At 33.9% G+C, this 16,064-nt stretch overlaps 1 protein-coding gene across 3 annotated transcripts; it reads right to left on the bottom strand.

The window, feature by feature from the left end:
- Positions 1-5,334: 5,334 nt before the first annotated feature.
- LOC117919534 (nuclear transcription factor Y subunit A-10-like) lies at positions 5,335-13,715 on the bottom strand. Of its 3 annotated transcripts, none has more exons than XM_034836688.1 (6): positions 13,501-13,705; positions 12,681-13,010; positions 9,047-9,165; positions 8,893-8,961; positions 6,835-6,975; positions 5,335-6,231 (listed from the first exon to the last, which is right to left on the bottom strand). In XM_034836688.1, the coding sequence occupies exons 2-6, from the start codon at positions 12,940-12,942 to the stop codon at positions 5,830-5,832; spliced, it is 993 nt and encodes a 330-aa protein (XP_034692579.1). In that variant the 5' UTR covers positions 12,943-13,010; positions 13,501-13,705; the 3' UTR covers positions 5,335-5,829. The 3 variants fall into 3 exon arrangements, with proteins under 3 accessions (XP_034692579.1, XP_034692580.1, XP_034692581.1); XM_034836689.1 differs by lacking the exon at positions 13,501-13,705 and adding an exon at positions 13,270-13,417; XM_034836690.1 differs by lacking the exon at positions 8,893-8,961 and having other exon boundaries at positions 13,501-13,715.
- Positions 13,716-16,064: the final 2,349 nt, after the last annotated feature.

The raw sequence follows: 16,064 nt of genomic DNA on the forward strand, positions 1-16,064 counted from the left end.
GTATGAATAAGCATCAAAATGATGCCATACTGAGCCATTCCACTGCACAGCGCAGTAAAAAAGGGTTGTGCCCCAAAAGTTCACATAGAATTTCCATTCAATCTCCCGGCCATCAGGGACTGTGAGACAGCCAAGATCATCATCCTGAGACTGGCAGTGGATCTGCATGCTCCTACCATGTCCCAACCTGTTCATCACCCTAACATGGACCTTTCCTAGGACAAAATTTGAGGTTGACGACAAGCTAGCCAGCAAAAGTACAGAGAGGATGACAAAGGTTATTCTAGTCATATTTCTCATTTTCTTTGGCCTTTCCTTGCTTCTTTTACTAGTACTGCGTTTTCCTTTTTCATTGTTGGGGTTTTAAGATGACTTTTTGCATTATTATATAGACTTCATTTTAACATGCAAGCAAAGCACATGACTAGCTACCTCTCTTTCAATCTTTGTTTTATGTGAACATGTTATTTTTGTTGTTGATTTTGCTCAAAGGAAAGATTATGAGGCCAAACCAAATGGGTAAAGCTGTTTTTTTTTTCTTGGTCATCAACATAGTTATAAACTAAAATATTAGTCTAAAATACATGCATGTGTGTTTGCCAAAGGGATTTTTTTTTTTCAAATATTATATTAAAGCCTTTTCAAAAAATAAGTTTATATTTGGTTTAGTGTAAAAAGCAAACTGATTTTTTTCTTTGGAACTTGTCTTTTAAAAAGACAAATTTTCATGTGGATTTCATTTGGAATAGTTTTAAATATTATCGGGAGAATGGGATTTTTAAAATTTTTAATTTTTAATTATTGTATTTGTGTTAAAAAAAAAAAACATTTGTCAATCATGTCTAAGTACATAGTCAAAACAAATATATTTATTAGAAATTATTAATATATTTAGTTACTATATCTCTTATTTATTTAGAATTGCTATATTGAATTTTTTTTTTCTTTTAGAAATAAGGGTAAATTAATTTTTATTTTCTTTTATTATATTGTACCTATTTGAAAGAGAATTCATAATGAGAAATCCTAAATTTTCTTTTCTCTTTTTCTCTTTGAATCTGTTTTTTTTTTTTTTTTTTTTGGATTTCAACAATATTAATATTTCCTTGTAAAAATTAGATATATTTATTGAGCAAGAAAATTATTTAAAATGTTCTTGTAAAATATTTGAAAGAATAGGTGACAAAACGAAAATAAACATATAAAATTTATAGTAAGTTGAACTTGAGATAACACTAAGAGCGGGAAGCTTGATATTGTTTTGAAACTCAAGAGTTGTATCTACTTTATTGTTCCTTTGTAATTTTTCTATGGTATAAATTATAATGGATTAATTCTCTTATATTTGTGGGTGTAACCATGATTGACCGGATCATGTTGACTTCATGTACCTTTTATCTTTTACGGTATTATACCAACAAATCAAATTATAGCTTTCATTGACATAACAATGCTTTTATAAGTAGTATGCTTCATTTCAAAAAATAAGCCTTTTGTCAGCATCAACTGTATTCATTTAGGACAAAGGTTTTGTATGTCTAATATGTCACGTCCCAAAACCCATTTCAAGGGCATGATGATCATTTCGTACCTCAAACTCAAGACTCAAAGTGAAAACGACACAATATTCATCTTGTAACTTGAAATTACCAATTACCAAATTTTTGTTCAGAATAGTAAAATAAATAAATTCTATAATCCTTAATTCTTAACTTTAAAAACCAACACATCAATCTAAGTGTTATTGTCCAAAGAACTCCAAACTCAAATAATTCAAACGTGAATTAAATTTTAATATTTAAACAATGTCCAAAATAAAGTTTGAACCAAAATCCTAATAAATAAAAATTCATCAATCTAGCCATTACTTTTCACTTGAACTGAGAGTACCTAAAAAATTATCAACAAAAGGGCATAAGTTTAAAAGTCAATAAGGAACATTAATACAATTTCATGAATCAACTATTTTAATTATAATTACTAATAGGAGACATAACATATATTCATTTTCATAAAAACTTTTAAGTTAAACATGCTAATATATTCAAAACTTTTCAACAAAACTTTCTCATATCTATTTCAAAATAATTTCACATCAAAACCAAATCAAATACATTCAAAATATCTTTATTTTGGTTGTTGAATAATAAATGGTGCCCAATTAGGTGAGACTCCACAAATGAGTGACTAGTTTCAAATTTGTTTCATTTAAGGTGAACAAAACCAAACGTCAACAATTATAACATGTTGATTAAGGTCATAAGGTCAACTATTGTAACCTATTAACTAGGATTGAATATGTCAATAATTATAATCCGTTGGCTAAGGCCATAAAAATGTCAATAATTATAACCCGTTGACTATGACTGAATATGTCAACAATTATAACTCGTTGACTAAGGTTATAAAAATGTCAACAATTATAATTCGTTTACTAAGGTCATAAAAACCAGAGTCAAACACTTCATTTCATAAATTCAAACTTATAAAAGAAAATATTATATCTCCACAATTTTCATTTTTCATAAACAAAGAAAATGCTCAAACATATTTTTCATGCAAAACATATATTTGATCCATGCATGGAAATAAAAATAATATTTTTACATATTTTAAAATACAATATAAAAAGAAAATAATTTATTTTACAAAATCTACATGAATTTCCCTTACTTTGTAAAAGCACTCAAAATATTAAAGAATTTAGTTTGAAAAAATTACTCCTTACCTAACATAAATCATAAACAACATTTATTATTGATTATTTATCTAGAGATATAAATTTGACAATCCTAACAATATTTTATATAGTTTTCAATAATTCTAATTAATTTCCTATGTTAACAGTATAAGAGATAATATTATTTTCAACTTCCTAAACAATAATAAATTAATTTAATAAGTTTCCAATTTTTTATAAAATTCATATTTTATCCTAACTATTTATTTTTTTATATATACTTAAATTAGATTAAAACTTGTACATATTATTATTATTTACTTAACCACAATTTCATCATTTCACCCATATTATATATATTATATTTTTTTCAATTACCTACAACACCATTACTCCAAGCCACCAACTATAGCTATTATTATTATTATTTTAATTTATTCCACCCTCAAACATACAAACCACCACCCTACCGCCTCACGGTTGCATATTGATTTTTTTTTTTCACTCAACAATCCGCACACATTCGTTCTTCTTTTCTTTATTTTTATTATTATTATTATTTTCTCAAATTACCGCTCGACATAGTTCCTCAAATTCCAAAATCCAAAAACATGCAATCCTTCTTATTATTAATTTAATTTATTTTTTATTATTTATTTTTTTCAATCTAAAGCCTCCACAAATGATTTATTGATTTATTTTCTAAATCTAAAATTTCTCATCTTCCACTAATTTTTCATTTATTTATTTTCCATTCAATTATGGGTTGTGCCTCTTATGTTGTTACTTTGAAGAAACAAGAGTGCTCAAAGCAAGCCTACGAGGTTGTTCACCTTGGAGACTTGATGTAGTTATGAGTATAATCAGGGATGGGAGGCACTCAATCCTTTGGATTTTCAGGGCCCATTGAGGGTGCATCGGACACGACGCAACGTGTGATGCTCTTTCGGTCGTTGGACCCTACCTCTAGCTGAGTCGTTGGACCCCACCTCCAACTGAGCCGTTTCCAAGGTGGGTGGGTTGCTAAAGAGAAAAGATAAGTCTTCCCAAGACCCTCGACGACGTCTTCGGACTCCCTAATGTTGTTGTCAGCCGCCACATCTAAATTTTCCAATTTTCATCAATAAATTAATCTGCATTCATAAATTTCCAATCTTTTGATCTAAAAAAATTTAAATAAACAAACCCTAATTTAGATTGGAATTTCTAAAGTATCCAAATTTAATTAACGAATATAAAATACTAATCCGATTATTAAAATCTTACATAAAAAATTGATCTTCAAACCCTAAACCTCAAAATCTCCAACCCTATACTCTCTGATATTTCTGATCTTTGTAAAAAAAGGTTTTTTGAATAAAGGAGATAAGAAAATTTTAATTTATACCTAAGGCTTTTAAAAACGAAAAGACTTTTCTACCCTTATTAAATTTATTTAATTAATTATTTTCTAAATTATAAATTTACCCTTATTAAAGACTTTTGCATAGGCCATGTTGCAGCAAGGGTGTGGACTAAGAGGAGGGTTGGCATACATGGAAACCTCTATACATACATTAGTGGGTTGAATGACACGCATGGTCTCAACATAATGTAGCACTTGACGTTGGTGAAACACCAAGCAGGTTGTAGGCATAACAAGCACATGACATCAAGAGATATAAGGATGTGACACTTTTGACATCGGGAGAAGCTTAAGCAAGGGGATGTTAGTGCATCAAGGAAATCACACCTAGGATGAGGGTTGCAAAACATTTGACACATGGCACAAGCCAAGTGATTTTCTACTATGATGGAATCAGTAGAATGCAATGGTACAATAAGAACAAAAAAATGTGGCATAAACAAGAGAGTGGGCTCTTGAGCATGGTACAGGTCGTATGAGCAAAAGCAAACAATGTAACTATTGTGAAATCTAACAAAAGCAGGAGTATGGAATGCAATTGTAATGTGTTTACACTGAAGCATGAGCTGACCCACTACCTAAAATGTGGTTTGTGTTAGTGGGTTGATTCCTAGAACATGAGTGTAATTATTGCCTTCATGTAATGTGTTTTATCAAGCCTTCCCACTAGCGAAAGTTGTGAAGTCTTATTCAGAAAAGACCTTGGTAATTTTCTTGTAATTGCTTGAGAGTTAATGCTAGTTGGGGGGTTGTTGCTTGTGTCTCATGTGGAGCTTGTAAAGAGTTGAGGGCTTCTAAGGGCCACACAACACGAAAAATTGAAGGTAAATTTCATGCTTGTGACAACTTCCAACTCCATGCCTTAGAAGTCATCCTACAAACAATATTCATAATAATAGCTAACAAGTTTAATTTGAGCTCTACTTTATCTAACAAAAGAAAAGATATAGAAGAGGGCTTCTTGCTTTAAAGCATAATGATACCAACCCTAGTCAAGTAACGACAAAGCTTATTTAAAAAAAATTAACATGGTGATAACATCAACTCTGCACATTTGCTTGAGGATCACTGTTGTAGTCAGGATGGAAAGCTAAGATGTGTTACTTTCCCTGCTCTATTTTTCTAGGAAGATTCCACAGGCATCCCTCCTTCACTGTGAACTTCAAACAGTGACTCAATAAACTGGCCCCACAACCATAATTAGTAAGTTAAAAAAAAAAAGCCCTGGCTATGATCAATTGCCTGCCTATGCACAAAAAGTTTTTTATAATCTGCAAACAGTGAGCAGCAGGGATGCATTATGCAGACAAAGTTACTGAGTACAACCACAAACAAAAGGTTCTACAAAGATGCTGCTTCACTAAAAAAAGACAGAAATTCACACAGTAGATAGTAACTTCAACCACACCAAACCTCAGCATTTTTAGGATCACAAACATGGATATCCAGAGTTCATGCTCTTATTCAGTCAATAGGACAAACCCACTTATAGTAGTCTAGTTATTTTTATAGGGGGCACTAAGATAGCCTCTTTACCACTGAGTGGTGAGGAAGAACTTAGTGCCACTGAGCCAAGGATGAATTACCATTCAAAGAGCAACCAAGTACTGATGGAGCAAACTTTTGAATTGAAACCTGTTGCAAAAACCATAACAGCAAATGCAACAGAGCTCTCTATTTGGTTGCAGCAAGGATGGGGTTTGGTGCTAGAAACCTAACACCAAGCCCACAGTCTTCCTTGCTATTAAGCTTTGGGGTTGCAGCGGTTATCTGCTGCTGCAACCCACTTACTGGGCATAACTATACCATGTCCTCTGTCCATCATGTCAACAAGAGTGTCAACAGATGCTTGAACATTATTGACAGGGAACTGATGGAGATATCGCCTTGAATACATACTAGTCACCTCTGATCCCAAAAGTTTTGACAGGTTGCCATTTGCTTCCTTTGGTGAGTTCATATTTCCACCATCAGATTGCAAAACTTCAGAAATCTGAGATCCAGTAGGCTGAGAAAGTTGCCTGTTAGCAACCTTTTTCATGTCAGTTCCACACTTCCCACCATTCAGATTCTTTTTCAAAAAACGGCCACCACACCCCCTTGGTCGACGCATTGCATGGAGATGGCGTGATTCATGCATATATGGCTGTGGAACAAAAACCAGAAATAAATCATTCAAATAGGAGAAGTTGAATTTCCATTTCAAGAGAAACCAAAAAAAAAAAAAGAGGTTCAAATTTTGATAAAAGGACAATATGAAATCCTAAATAATCAAATATATTTTAAAAGACTAAAATTTATGAAAAAAAATCAAAATTTAGTTGGCTTAAAAGTGGAATGAAGACTTGAAATTTTTGGAAATTTTGTAGAATTTTTTTTTGATAGGTGGAAATTTTGTAGAAATTTAAAACCATAATAAGGATCCAAGGTACCGAATTTTAATATTCAATACATTCAACTTAAAATCCAATTGGCAAACTGAATTAAATGATCCCAAAACCAAAACCTGAGATCCTTATGTATGTTACTGGGTCTGGTGGATGGCCAATAGAAAATTTGATGGGACAGACTTTAGGCTATGTTTTATAGAGAAACCCTTCAAAGATGGGCCTTAAATTGCAAGCTTCAATAGAATGAGCTCCAGGCATGGGGCAAGTAAAGAAGAAAAAGTTATTTCCCATATAGCCTACAACAAAACTAACTTATATTATGTTTCCTCTCAAGATAATACTGAATTAAGGAATTATACCTTGCGAGCCCTTGTCAGTTTATTCTCCAGTTCTGCCTTTGCACGGGACTGCCGTCGCCGAATGATTCCATGATACTGCTTAGCATTTACATATATTGGTCCATCATCTGTTGTCAAGCTTAGAGGCAGCATGATACGTCCCTAATTCATTGTAAAAGGGGAAGAATGTAAATCAGAATCTGTTCCTAGACTTAAGAGTTGTAGCCAATCACAGGTGATAAATAGGATAAACAAAAGATGTCCATATGATGCATATAGAAAATGCCACAGAGATATAAAAACCCTTATCACAATGAAGTATCTTTGTTGAGCTACTCCCTTTGTCTTTTATGGCCTCTTATTTGTCCTATGCTCAAAGTGAGTAGTTGTGGAATATTTGGGATTTATATAGGTCATTCTCTGCTGTACTTATGTAAGAAAATATGAAAACTCCATGTGTGGGTCCATGGGCTGGGACAAACTGAACCCTGAGCTGAATTCATCACCTGGGATCACAATTAATACAAAGCATTTAGAGATTACTAGTGCAGGATTTTATATTGTGGGACCTGACAGTACATTTCAAATACAACATCTTGTTTCTAACTAAACATTTGGGTATACATGGTCCTAAGCCAGGGGATGGAATGGGCATAACTTGGAAATGGTTACAATTTAAGTGCATTCTTCATCTTTTGTTTTGATCTTGTTTGTTTGATATTATTTTTTTCCCCTTTCTTGTGGGAGGGAGCAATCTTTAGCCTAAAAATTAATTTTAAAAAGAGCAACTTATTTCTATTGGGAATGCAGAGAATGTGAGAGGTTCTAGCATCTCTGCTGGAATATGGGGATATGTCATTTCTAAATACTTGAGTAGAAATTGATGTGAAATTGAGGAATACTTCAAGAACAGGCTTGCCACTTGGAAGAGGTAATATCTCCCTAAAGGAGGTTGTTTGACACTAATTGTCTCTATCCTGTTTACCAGTCTAGGTTATGTTCTACCTTTTTAATGCCAGTATCAATTATAACAGACTCAAGAAATTCTATAGATAGTTTCAGTGGGGAGTAGGGTTCCTGAAAGAAAAATGTGCTTGGTAAATTGGTCAACTATGTAGGAGCCTGCTCATCCTTAATAAGGCTTTGCTACAGAACTGGTTTATGGAGATTCGCCACTGAGAGCGGTAGATTGTAGAGGAAGGTCATTTTGGGCAAGTTTGCTGAGGAGGAAGGAGGCTGGTATTCTAGAGAGAGTAGGGTAGATTTTGCTTTGGGGGCTTTAGAAGGCTATTAGAGAAGGATGAAACAATTTCCATTCTCTAACCATCATCTCCATACAATCTAACAAAAAACAAGCTTTTGATGAAATGTTAGATATGGGGGAGTCTACATTCAAGGGCCAATATATGTATTTGGTCAACATTTCCTCCAATAAAGAAGTGGCAGCAGCTGATATAGTGTGTTTTCTCTTCTATGGGTTGGATCAGTCTTTTCTGTCCTACCCCATCTTCCTTATTGATTCTTTTGGGTGTTGGCTGTTCCTTCCAAGTACCATGGTTGCACCTCATTTTTTCTGGGCACCTTTTTTAATCATATATCTTTCTTGTCTCCCTATTAAAAGTAGTGCAAACTTAACTAACTAGAAGAGAATCCTCAAATATCCATATATTTTTCCAGGTGTAAATTCATATGCAATTTGAATGAGTGTATTTAACTGATATTCAATTTCAACAACTGATACTCTTCACAATTGTGAATTAAAACTTATAAATTCAAATTCCTTTTCCAGACATTAGATTTCAAAGAAAAAATGGGACTGCTTCACAGCAAAAATCAACCATATAACTTTACCCTTAAACTATTGTATAGCACATTTTTCCATTCAAATACGTGAGCATGGGTTCTAACCCCAAAGTAAGAAAGAGAAAAAAGAGAAGAATTTCAATTAGACAAAATACTAACAAAAAAGACCCCAGATGTAAGATGATTCACAGTACAACAAGAACTTTGAGTAGACAATATAATTATAATTTGTTTTCCCATCATTTTATGAGTTAGAAGGAAAGAGAGATGAACAACCATAACTTGATGTCCATAAGCTGAGAAGACTCCATAACATTGATCCGCATAAGGATACTTCACACAGACCTACAGTTTTGTGGTTCAGAAACCAAGAAGAAACAATAAGCATTCAGTCACTTTGGGTAATGAGTTGATTGTGAAAAAACTTTACCATGGGCTGACCAAATCCAAGGTCAAAACGAGTTTGATATTCTGGGATAGTTGATTGCATAGAGATGGTTGCCTGGAGTGGCTGAGGCTTTTGTGCATCCTCTGAATTTTTGCATTCACCTGAAGAAAAACCAGTCAATTAATCATAATCAAACTTAAAGGCTCTGGCATAGAAATAATTTGTATATGCATATTTTTGTATAGATTAGTTCAGCATCAGAAACTGCTTGCAATAGCTACCTTTATGACCATGAATCAGCTAAATTTAGCAAACTTTACAGGTTCAGAAATTTCCATCCTAGTGTTAAATGTTGCTTGATAAAGAGGTTTTCGATTAAATCTACAAGGAAAGAAAAATCATCAAACAGCAAAAAATTGTTTACTCTCCTGAAATTTTTGGCTCATTTTCTCATCAGGTGGGGACTAACAGAGAGAGAATCTGTGGCAACCAAGAGCACACATTGAATGCTAACTTTTTTCTAGCATCATTCTGCCTCATCTCACCTATTATCAGCATCACCAACTTGTCCTTGTAGGAAGTCTGAAGCCATGAAAGATGAAATATAAACACAAATATAACCACTAATCCATCCAACACAATTTAAGTTCATTCATTCTTTCATAACATCACCCGGCCAATCACATCATTAATAAACTGATTGCTCTAGGTTCCTTAGGAGTCACTTTCGTCCCATCAACCTACTTATTTGTCAAATTATTTTCATTTCACAGGCTACTACATCTCAATCCTGGATGATGATTTCATCTTCTCCCAAGTCTAAGGATGACATTCCTCGCCAAAAATGTTGACTAATTAAAAATCAGGGTTCATACAAGGCATCCTCAGAAGCAATTTGCAACAAGAGCTCATTTTTTTCCCCCAGCATGCTAAGCAGATGGAAGAAAATGATATAAAGGGAGTCCTAACCACTTCAAAAGTCTTTTCAACTAGCCAGTGAATAAATTACCTAAGTAAGTTGAATGGAGATAAAGCCGCTGGTCCAGATGCCTTTACTTTGGCCATTTTGCTCTAGAATTGGGCAACTCTGAAGAGTGACTTGGTTTTGAAGCCCCCATTCCATGTTTCAGGAAGGTCTTGAGAGGAATTTGAATGATATTTTCATGCTGTCGGTTCCAAATGGGAGATGTGGGGAACTGAAACATTTCCGACCTATTGGCTTGGTGGAAGTGTGTACAATTGCTAATTTTCTAGCTCTAAGAATTATAAATGTAATTAGTAAAATAACCTTAAAATCTCAGAATGCTTTTGTAGAAGACCATCATATCTGGATGCAGCATTGCTAGCTGATGAGGCAGTAATTTCATGGTTGAAATGTGGAATTCCAGAAGAAGCGTGCAAGGTGGTTATATATATATAATAAAACTTATCATCATGTCAATTAGATTTTTCTTGTATCTGCTTCCCATATGAGGTATGGGAATAGATGGGTTAGTCAGGTGAAAGCCTGCATTTCTTCACTCTGGTTCTTATGTCCTAATCAACAAATCTCCACCCAGATTCTTTATAGTTCCAGGGGTTTGCTTCACGCCAATCCATTGTCACCTTTCTTGTTCATTGTACTATGGAACACTAAGTGGTAGCCTAATTGAGAGGATTTCAGGAATTATTGAAAATAAATAAATGGGAATGGTTCTAGAGTTTTATCAGTGTGGTGGTACTTGGACCACTTTAATGGTTTAACTATTTGCTGTTAAGAAGCTTGTCTTCTTAATTTCAACTCCTTGTTAGACATATGTTTTCCTTTTTATTTCAGAGGTGAAGATAGAAATTTAACCCACTACCTTAGTTGGCATCCAAACTTGTTCCCTTTCCGTTATTTTGTGGGGGGAGGGCAACTGTGACATCCTAATTATTGATATACTGCAGAGGTTGAACCTCAAAGTTTTCCATTACACTCACAACATGCTTGAATTGGATAGTCTTATTCCCATGCACCTTGGTAACTCCCAATCAGATTGTGCTAGCATATCTTCCATGCCAGTGTTTTGACTCAGATACCATATTAGTTTCATCTCAGGTAGGCTTAATCGAAAATATTCAAGAGACCAAGAACACTAGTCTCCTAAAAAGGGATCAAAAGTTTAATGCAACATATAGTAAGACAAAAATATCAAATTCCTTTTTTTTTTTGTCTCAAATATCAAGTAAAGAAACACTCAGTTGGTCTGAATGATGAGAGAATAGTTAAGAGATCACATGTTCAAGTCTGTATTTCTTTCCTTTTGACAGACTGCATAGTATCAGTAATCAGGCAATTGTTCATTTGGAGTTTTAGTGCAATAAGCTTTAGCCTTAACCATGCCAAGCTTCTTAAGAGCCAATATAGGAAGGTAGAGGGAGGGAGGGGGGAGAAGCTTCAGCAGGTAAAAAACTAGTACTAAATGATGGTTAAATGATCACCACATGCAGCATGGACACAGTGTGTCTATTTAAAGCATGGTGACACAAACTGTAGACAGATTTACATGGCTACCCGTCTGTCTTTGAAGGACAACAATATTGGTTATACAGAAGTAGCAAAATGACTTCTCTTTAACAGAATAGTATGTATGATAAAATAGTCTACTCCCTAGCCATGCGACTGATGTCCTTAATTCAGGGTTTTCATGTTGACCTAGTTACCACATACCAGTTAACAATTTTCTGCTCTCACTCTGGGTAGCCATTTTCAGGAACTGTTGAGTTTTGAGTCCACAGCCTGTACCTATAAGGTAACTGTATAGATAATGTTTTTATGGTTGGTTATTCCATAATACCTGTCCCACATACACATACTCCCTTCTAGTTTGTAATATATGGGCCTATCAAATAAGAGCAGCTAAATCCAATTAATAAATTCCAAGTTTATTTACACCCAACTAAGTGTTAGAAACAAGTACATTTATAATTCATTCATGTTAACAAAAATAGGTTATTCCACAATAATTGTCAAATTTAGTCCATCCATCTAGGCTTTTTCTTCCCCAATTAAAAGTAAGTGAGCAAAATTGATATACAGGCCAACACATCTCTTCATCAAAACATACTCTGAGTCACTGCTATGATATCTTTCAGCATTAAGCTCTCATATTGCTTCTAACCTTCCAAAGCAGGGCAGCTTCCCACCAACTGAATTGGATCTAACAATAAGTTTATCCATATCTTCATAGTTCAAAGACTGAACAAGAATCAATCTATGATATTATTATCACCACAAGCAACTCATTCCTTAAAGATTTCCAAGTTTCTTTGATGCCATCAAGTAACAAGCAAGAAAGAAATGGAGGGAGAAATTAAACCAAGGATTTGGATCATCTCCTATCTGCCAACACTTGTACTAAACAAACTTGCTACCAGTAGATCTCTATATTTCCTTTGTAAATGTAATGTAGCTCCAGTAAGTTATATTCTCATCCTACCATTGGATTCTGGACAAATTCTACATGCTATTAAAGAAACATGGTGGATCTTTATAGTGCAAGAGACAACTAGTCACTACCATATCTCCATGCAGACAAACTTCAGAGTTTTTAAAGCTATACTCATAGTCATAGCCCTAAATAACAGTACATGACAAATCCAACAAAAAAACAATCCTCTAAAATGGCATCAATGAGCATGAGGGAGGACATACCGGAAAATATAGTGAACTGAGTGGAATTCCCCTTGTCAGTTCCATCTTCTGCACCCAGCTCCACTTGTTTAATGGCAGTGAGTTGGTCTCCTTTACCGGGATGTTCCATTGATAAAGACTTCAATTGAGCAAAAGATTCCTCATAAACTGATTGAGATCCAAGCCCACTCCACCAAGGCACTGCTGCAGCGGACGATAATTGCCCAGTGGGATTATGGGCACTTCCCGCATGTTCCTTGAAATAGGTGGTTTGCATTGTCATATATACCCTCTACACCACTCCTGGCAACAATTTATAACTAGCTTTCTCTCTATTCTTCAGTCTAACTCCTGCAATTTTGAATTTACAACAAAATTTCCCATTACAATTTTGCTCAATTCACGTCCAGCAAAGGGGAAAAATGAAGAAAAAAAGCAATTCATTGATTTCCACCAAAGATGTTCAAGAAACCAGTTTGAACAAAATAAATTACATAAAAATTATTGAGAAGAAAGTTTTAAACACCCAGATGTTAAAACCACCCAAACTTGAGACCACCAACAATTTGAAACAAAATATTCAAAAAATTGGAAAATTCTAGCTACCCACGTGAAAAGAGCAGTTCACATGGCACAGACAAGCACTCAAACAACCTGACAAACAAAGTGAGGGGACAAAACCCAGAAAGATAGCGCAAATGATATCAGCAGAAACCAAAACCACAAACGGAAAAGGGGAAAGAGTAGAGGCACAAAGTGAAAAAGGAGTGCAGATGCTGATAAGACCCAGCAACTCACCCATACGAAGAAGCAAGAGAAAAAAGTACAGACAAGAGAGTACCTGAAGCAGCTTGGAATCCTAGACTGCACGGAGAAGAAACCCCATTTGGTAGGAGCTGTGTCGGAACACTTTCAAGCAACAGAGAGAGAGAGAGGAAGAGAGAGAAGATCCAAGGAATGCGTATACCCTATAAGAGCAACAGAACTACTAGGCAACAACCAATGGGGTCTTGTTTTCATGCTCGCCTTTGTACTATTTCCAAAGTAGAAAATACCAGAAAAGATAAAAACTTTATATAAAACCGCTTTCTTTCTCCACTTCGGGATTTCATTTCCATCTCCATTTTAAAATTCGCTCTATGGCTTCTTATGGAAACTTGCATTTTTATTTCCATTTTTCACTCATCAGGTGGCCTGATAAACTATAAGGGCACATGCCAGTAAAGGAAATGCTCAGTGTCTATGCCCTCTATATAGTAAGTCCATTATTGCTGTTGCTTTAGAGTGAGCTCGGACAGTTGCAATTGGACCCTGGTCTGCTCCTTTCTTACTCCATTCCATGCCCACCATCCCACATCCAATGCCCTTTTTCAGATAAAATTATTTAGGAGATATAAATATCTAACAATTTAAGATTTTTAATTAAATTAATAACTTAAAAGATGATATCAAAGTCTTGATTGTTAAGATATCATAAGCTCAAGCCTCACAGCACACATTTATTTCTCCCAACTATGTCTACCCTTGTCCCTACAAAGTTGTTCATGGCCCTACTATTTTAAATATATAAATATAATAATTTTTTATTTTTTTATTTTTAAAAAATAATTACTCGTTCATGTTTCTTCTTTGGTCTATCGTTTTGATCATTCCTATTTGTTACATATGTGTTCCTACTCTTTAACATAATCTTAAGAAATGGTCATTTGAAGAGAGAGGGCGTGACATTGAATTTGAAATAAAAAAACTATATTTTAAAAAGTGATTTATGGTTTATTGAAATGGAATTATTATGAGACATTAGAAACTAAAAAATAAAAGATTTTGAAGTGGAGGATGATGAGAGGAGAAATGAGAAGCTATTATTACCCTTGGTAGTTTTAAGTATGTGGTTGTGTACTTTAGTTGGGGTGATTTCAAGGGGAAGTCAACCTGTGGCCCTTGGATTTTAGCGACTGAAGTGGATGCCGGGAGCATTGGGCTTCGTGCTTCTCCATTTATTACAAACATTAGAATACAACAGTTAGAGGGCAGCTTTGTCAACTTTACCCATCAAAGCAATTAAAGTATTTATAGTGGATTAATGCTTCACTAAAACTTTTCTTTTGTTTTTTTTAATGTTGGATGATTATAACAAGTCTTACCAACGCGATTATATGTGCCATAGAGCAGTCCTTGTCACTCATGGTTGGTCCTTGTCAGCATTCTTTTTAAGGTTGAGTACAACTAATCCTCTTTAAATTCCCATGAAGCTTTTTAACATCCTTTAGTTTTGATTAAACACTTCATAGATATTTTCTCTCTCTCTCATTTAATATTACTTAAATTTTATATTAAAGAGACAATTTCGGGCAACAAAACAATTTTAGCTTAATTATAACACTTTTATAAATTCTTTTATTCTAAGTATTATGGAGATGAGTTAATATTTGAATATAATTTTTTTTTCTAAATTATATTTTTTTATATAGTGTGTTTGATAATACATATGTTATATAATAAAAATGTTTTAAAAAAATCACTTTGATATATTTACTAACCGGTTTTAAAGGCAATTTTGAGAATAGGTTTTAAAATTAATTTTTAATATTTTGTAAAACAAAAATCTATTTAAGGATCTAAAATATTTTTATCATTTTTTAATATTTGTAAATATATTTTAAAAATAATTTTTATATCTAGTGTTAATTTTTTAATCATTCTTTATTATTATATAATTATTTTTAAAATAATTTAAAAAAATAAGTGAAAATAATTATATAAAAATACTTTATTTTTCATTTTTAATAATAGAAAACAATAAATAGTTTTGGTTATCAAAACGTGTACGTTTTCATTTTTTTCTTTTTAAAAAAAAAAACAGAAAATCGTTCCGTAGTCGTCAAACAAAGCCTTAGATTTTATAATACTCAAATCACCCACTCTACAATGTACAAGTTTCTTAGACATCAAGGCTGGGTATTGGGTATATTCTATTTCCATCACATCTGATCTCCTTAAAGACTAGTGGGTAAGCCTCTCCTCTTCAGTCAATCTTCGTTCATGACCTGACTTTTAACCTGTTGACCTTGTTACGTAACTGGAATTTTTCCCTTAAAAATGGTTTTTCTATACAAAGAAAAATAAACAATATGCCTAATCATTGATTCATGTTTGCATTGTCCGATGAGTTTCCCAAAGTGGCCTGAATTTAAAGTCCAAACAAAGAAAGTACTGGGTCCTCTTTTTATCTCCATCATTGAAGGTTGTAAGGATGGTAGTATTGGTGGTTAGAAGTAGCCCAAGTTGCCTCCTCCGTTTTAAGCAAAGTCAGGTGGTCCAACAAAGAACAAGCCGTTCACTCCCTCTACATGCATGTCCCTTTTGCTTTAACTCCTGTGGGGAATGACGTGTGCCACGTGTCGT

Source organism: Vitis riparia, chromosome 8 (assembly GCF_004353265.1).
Source record: "Vitis riparia cultivar Riparia Gloire de Montpellier isolate 1030 chromosome 8, EGFV_Vit.rip_1.0, whole genome shotgun sequence".
Classification (NCBI taxonomy): domain Eukaryota; kingdom Viridiplantae; phylum Streptophyta; class Magnoliopsida; order Vitales; family Vitaceae; genus Vitis; species Vitis riparia.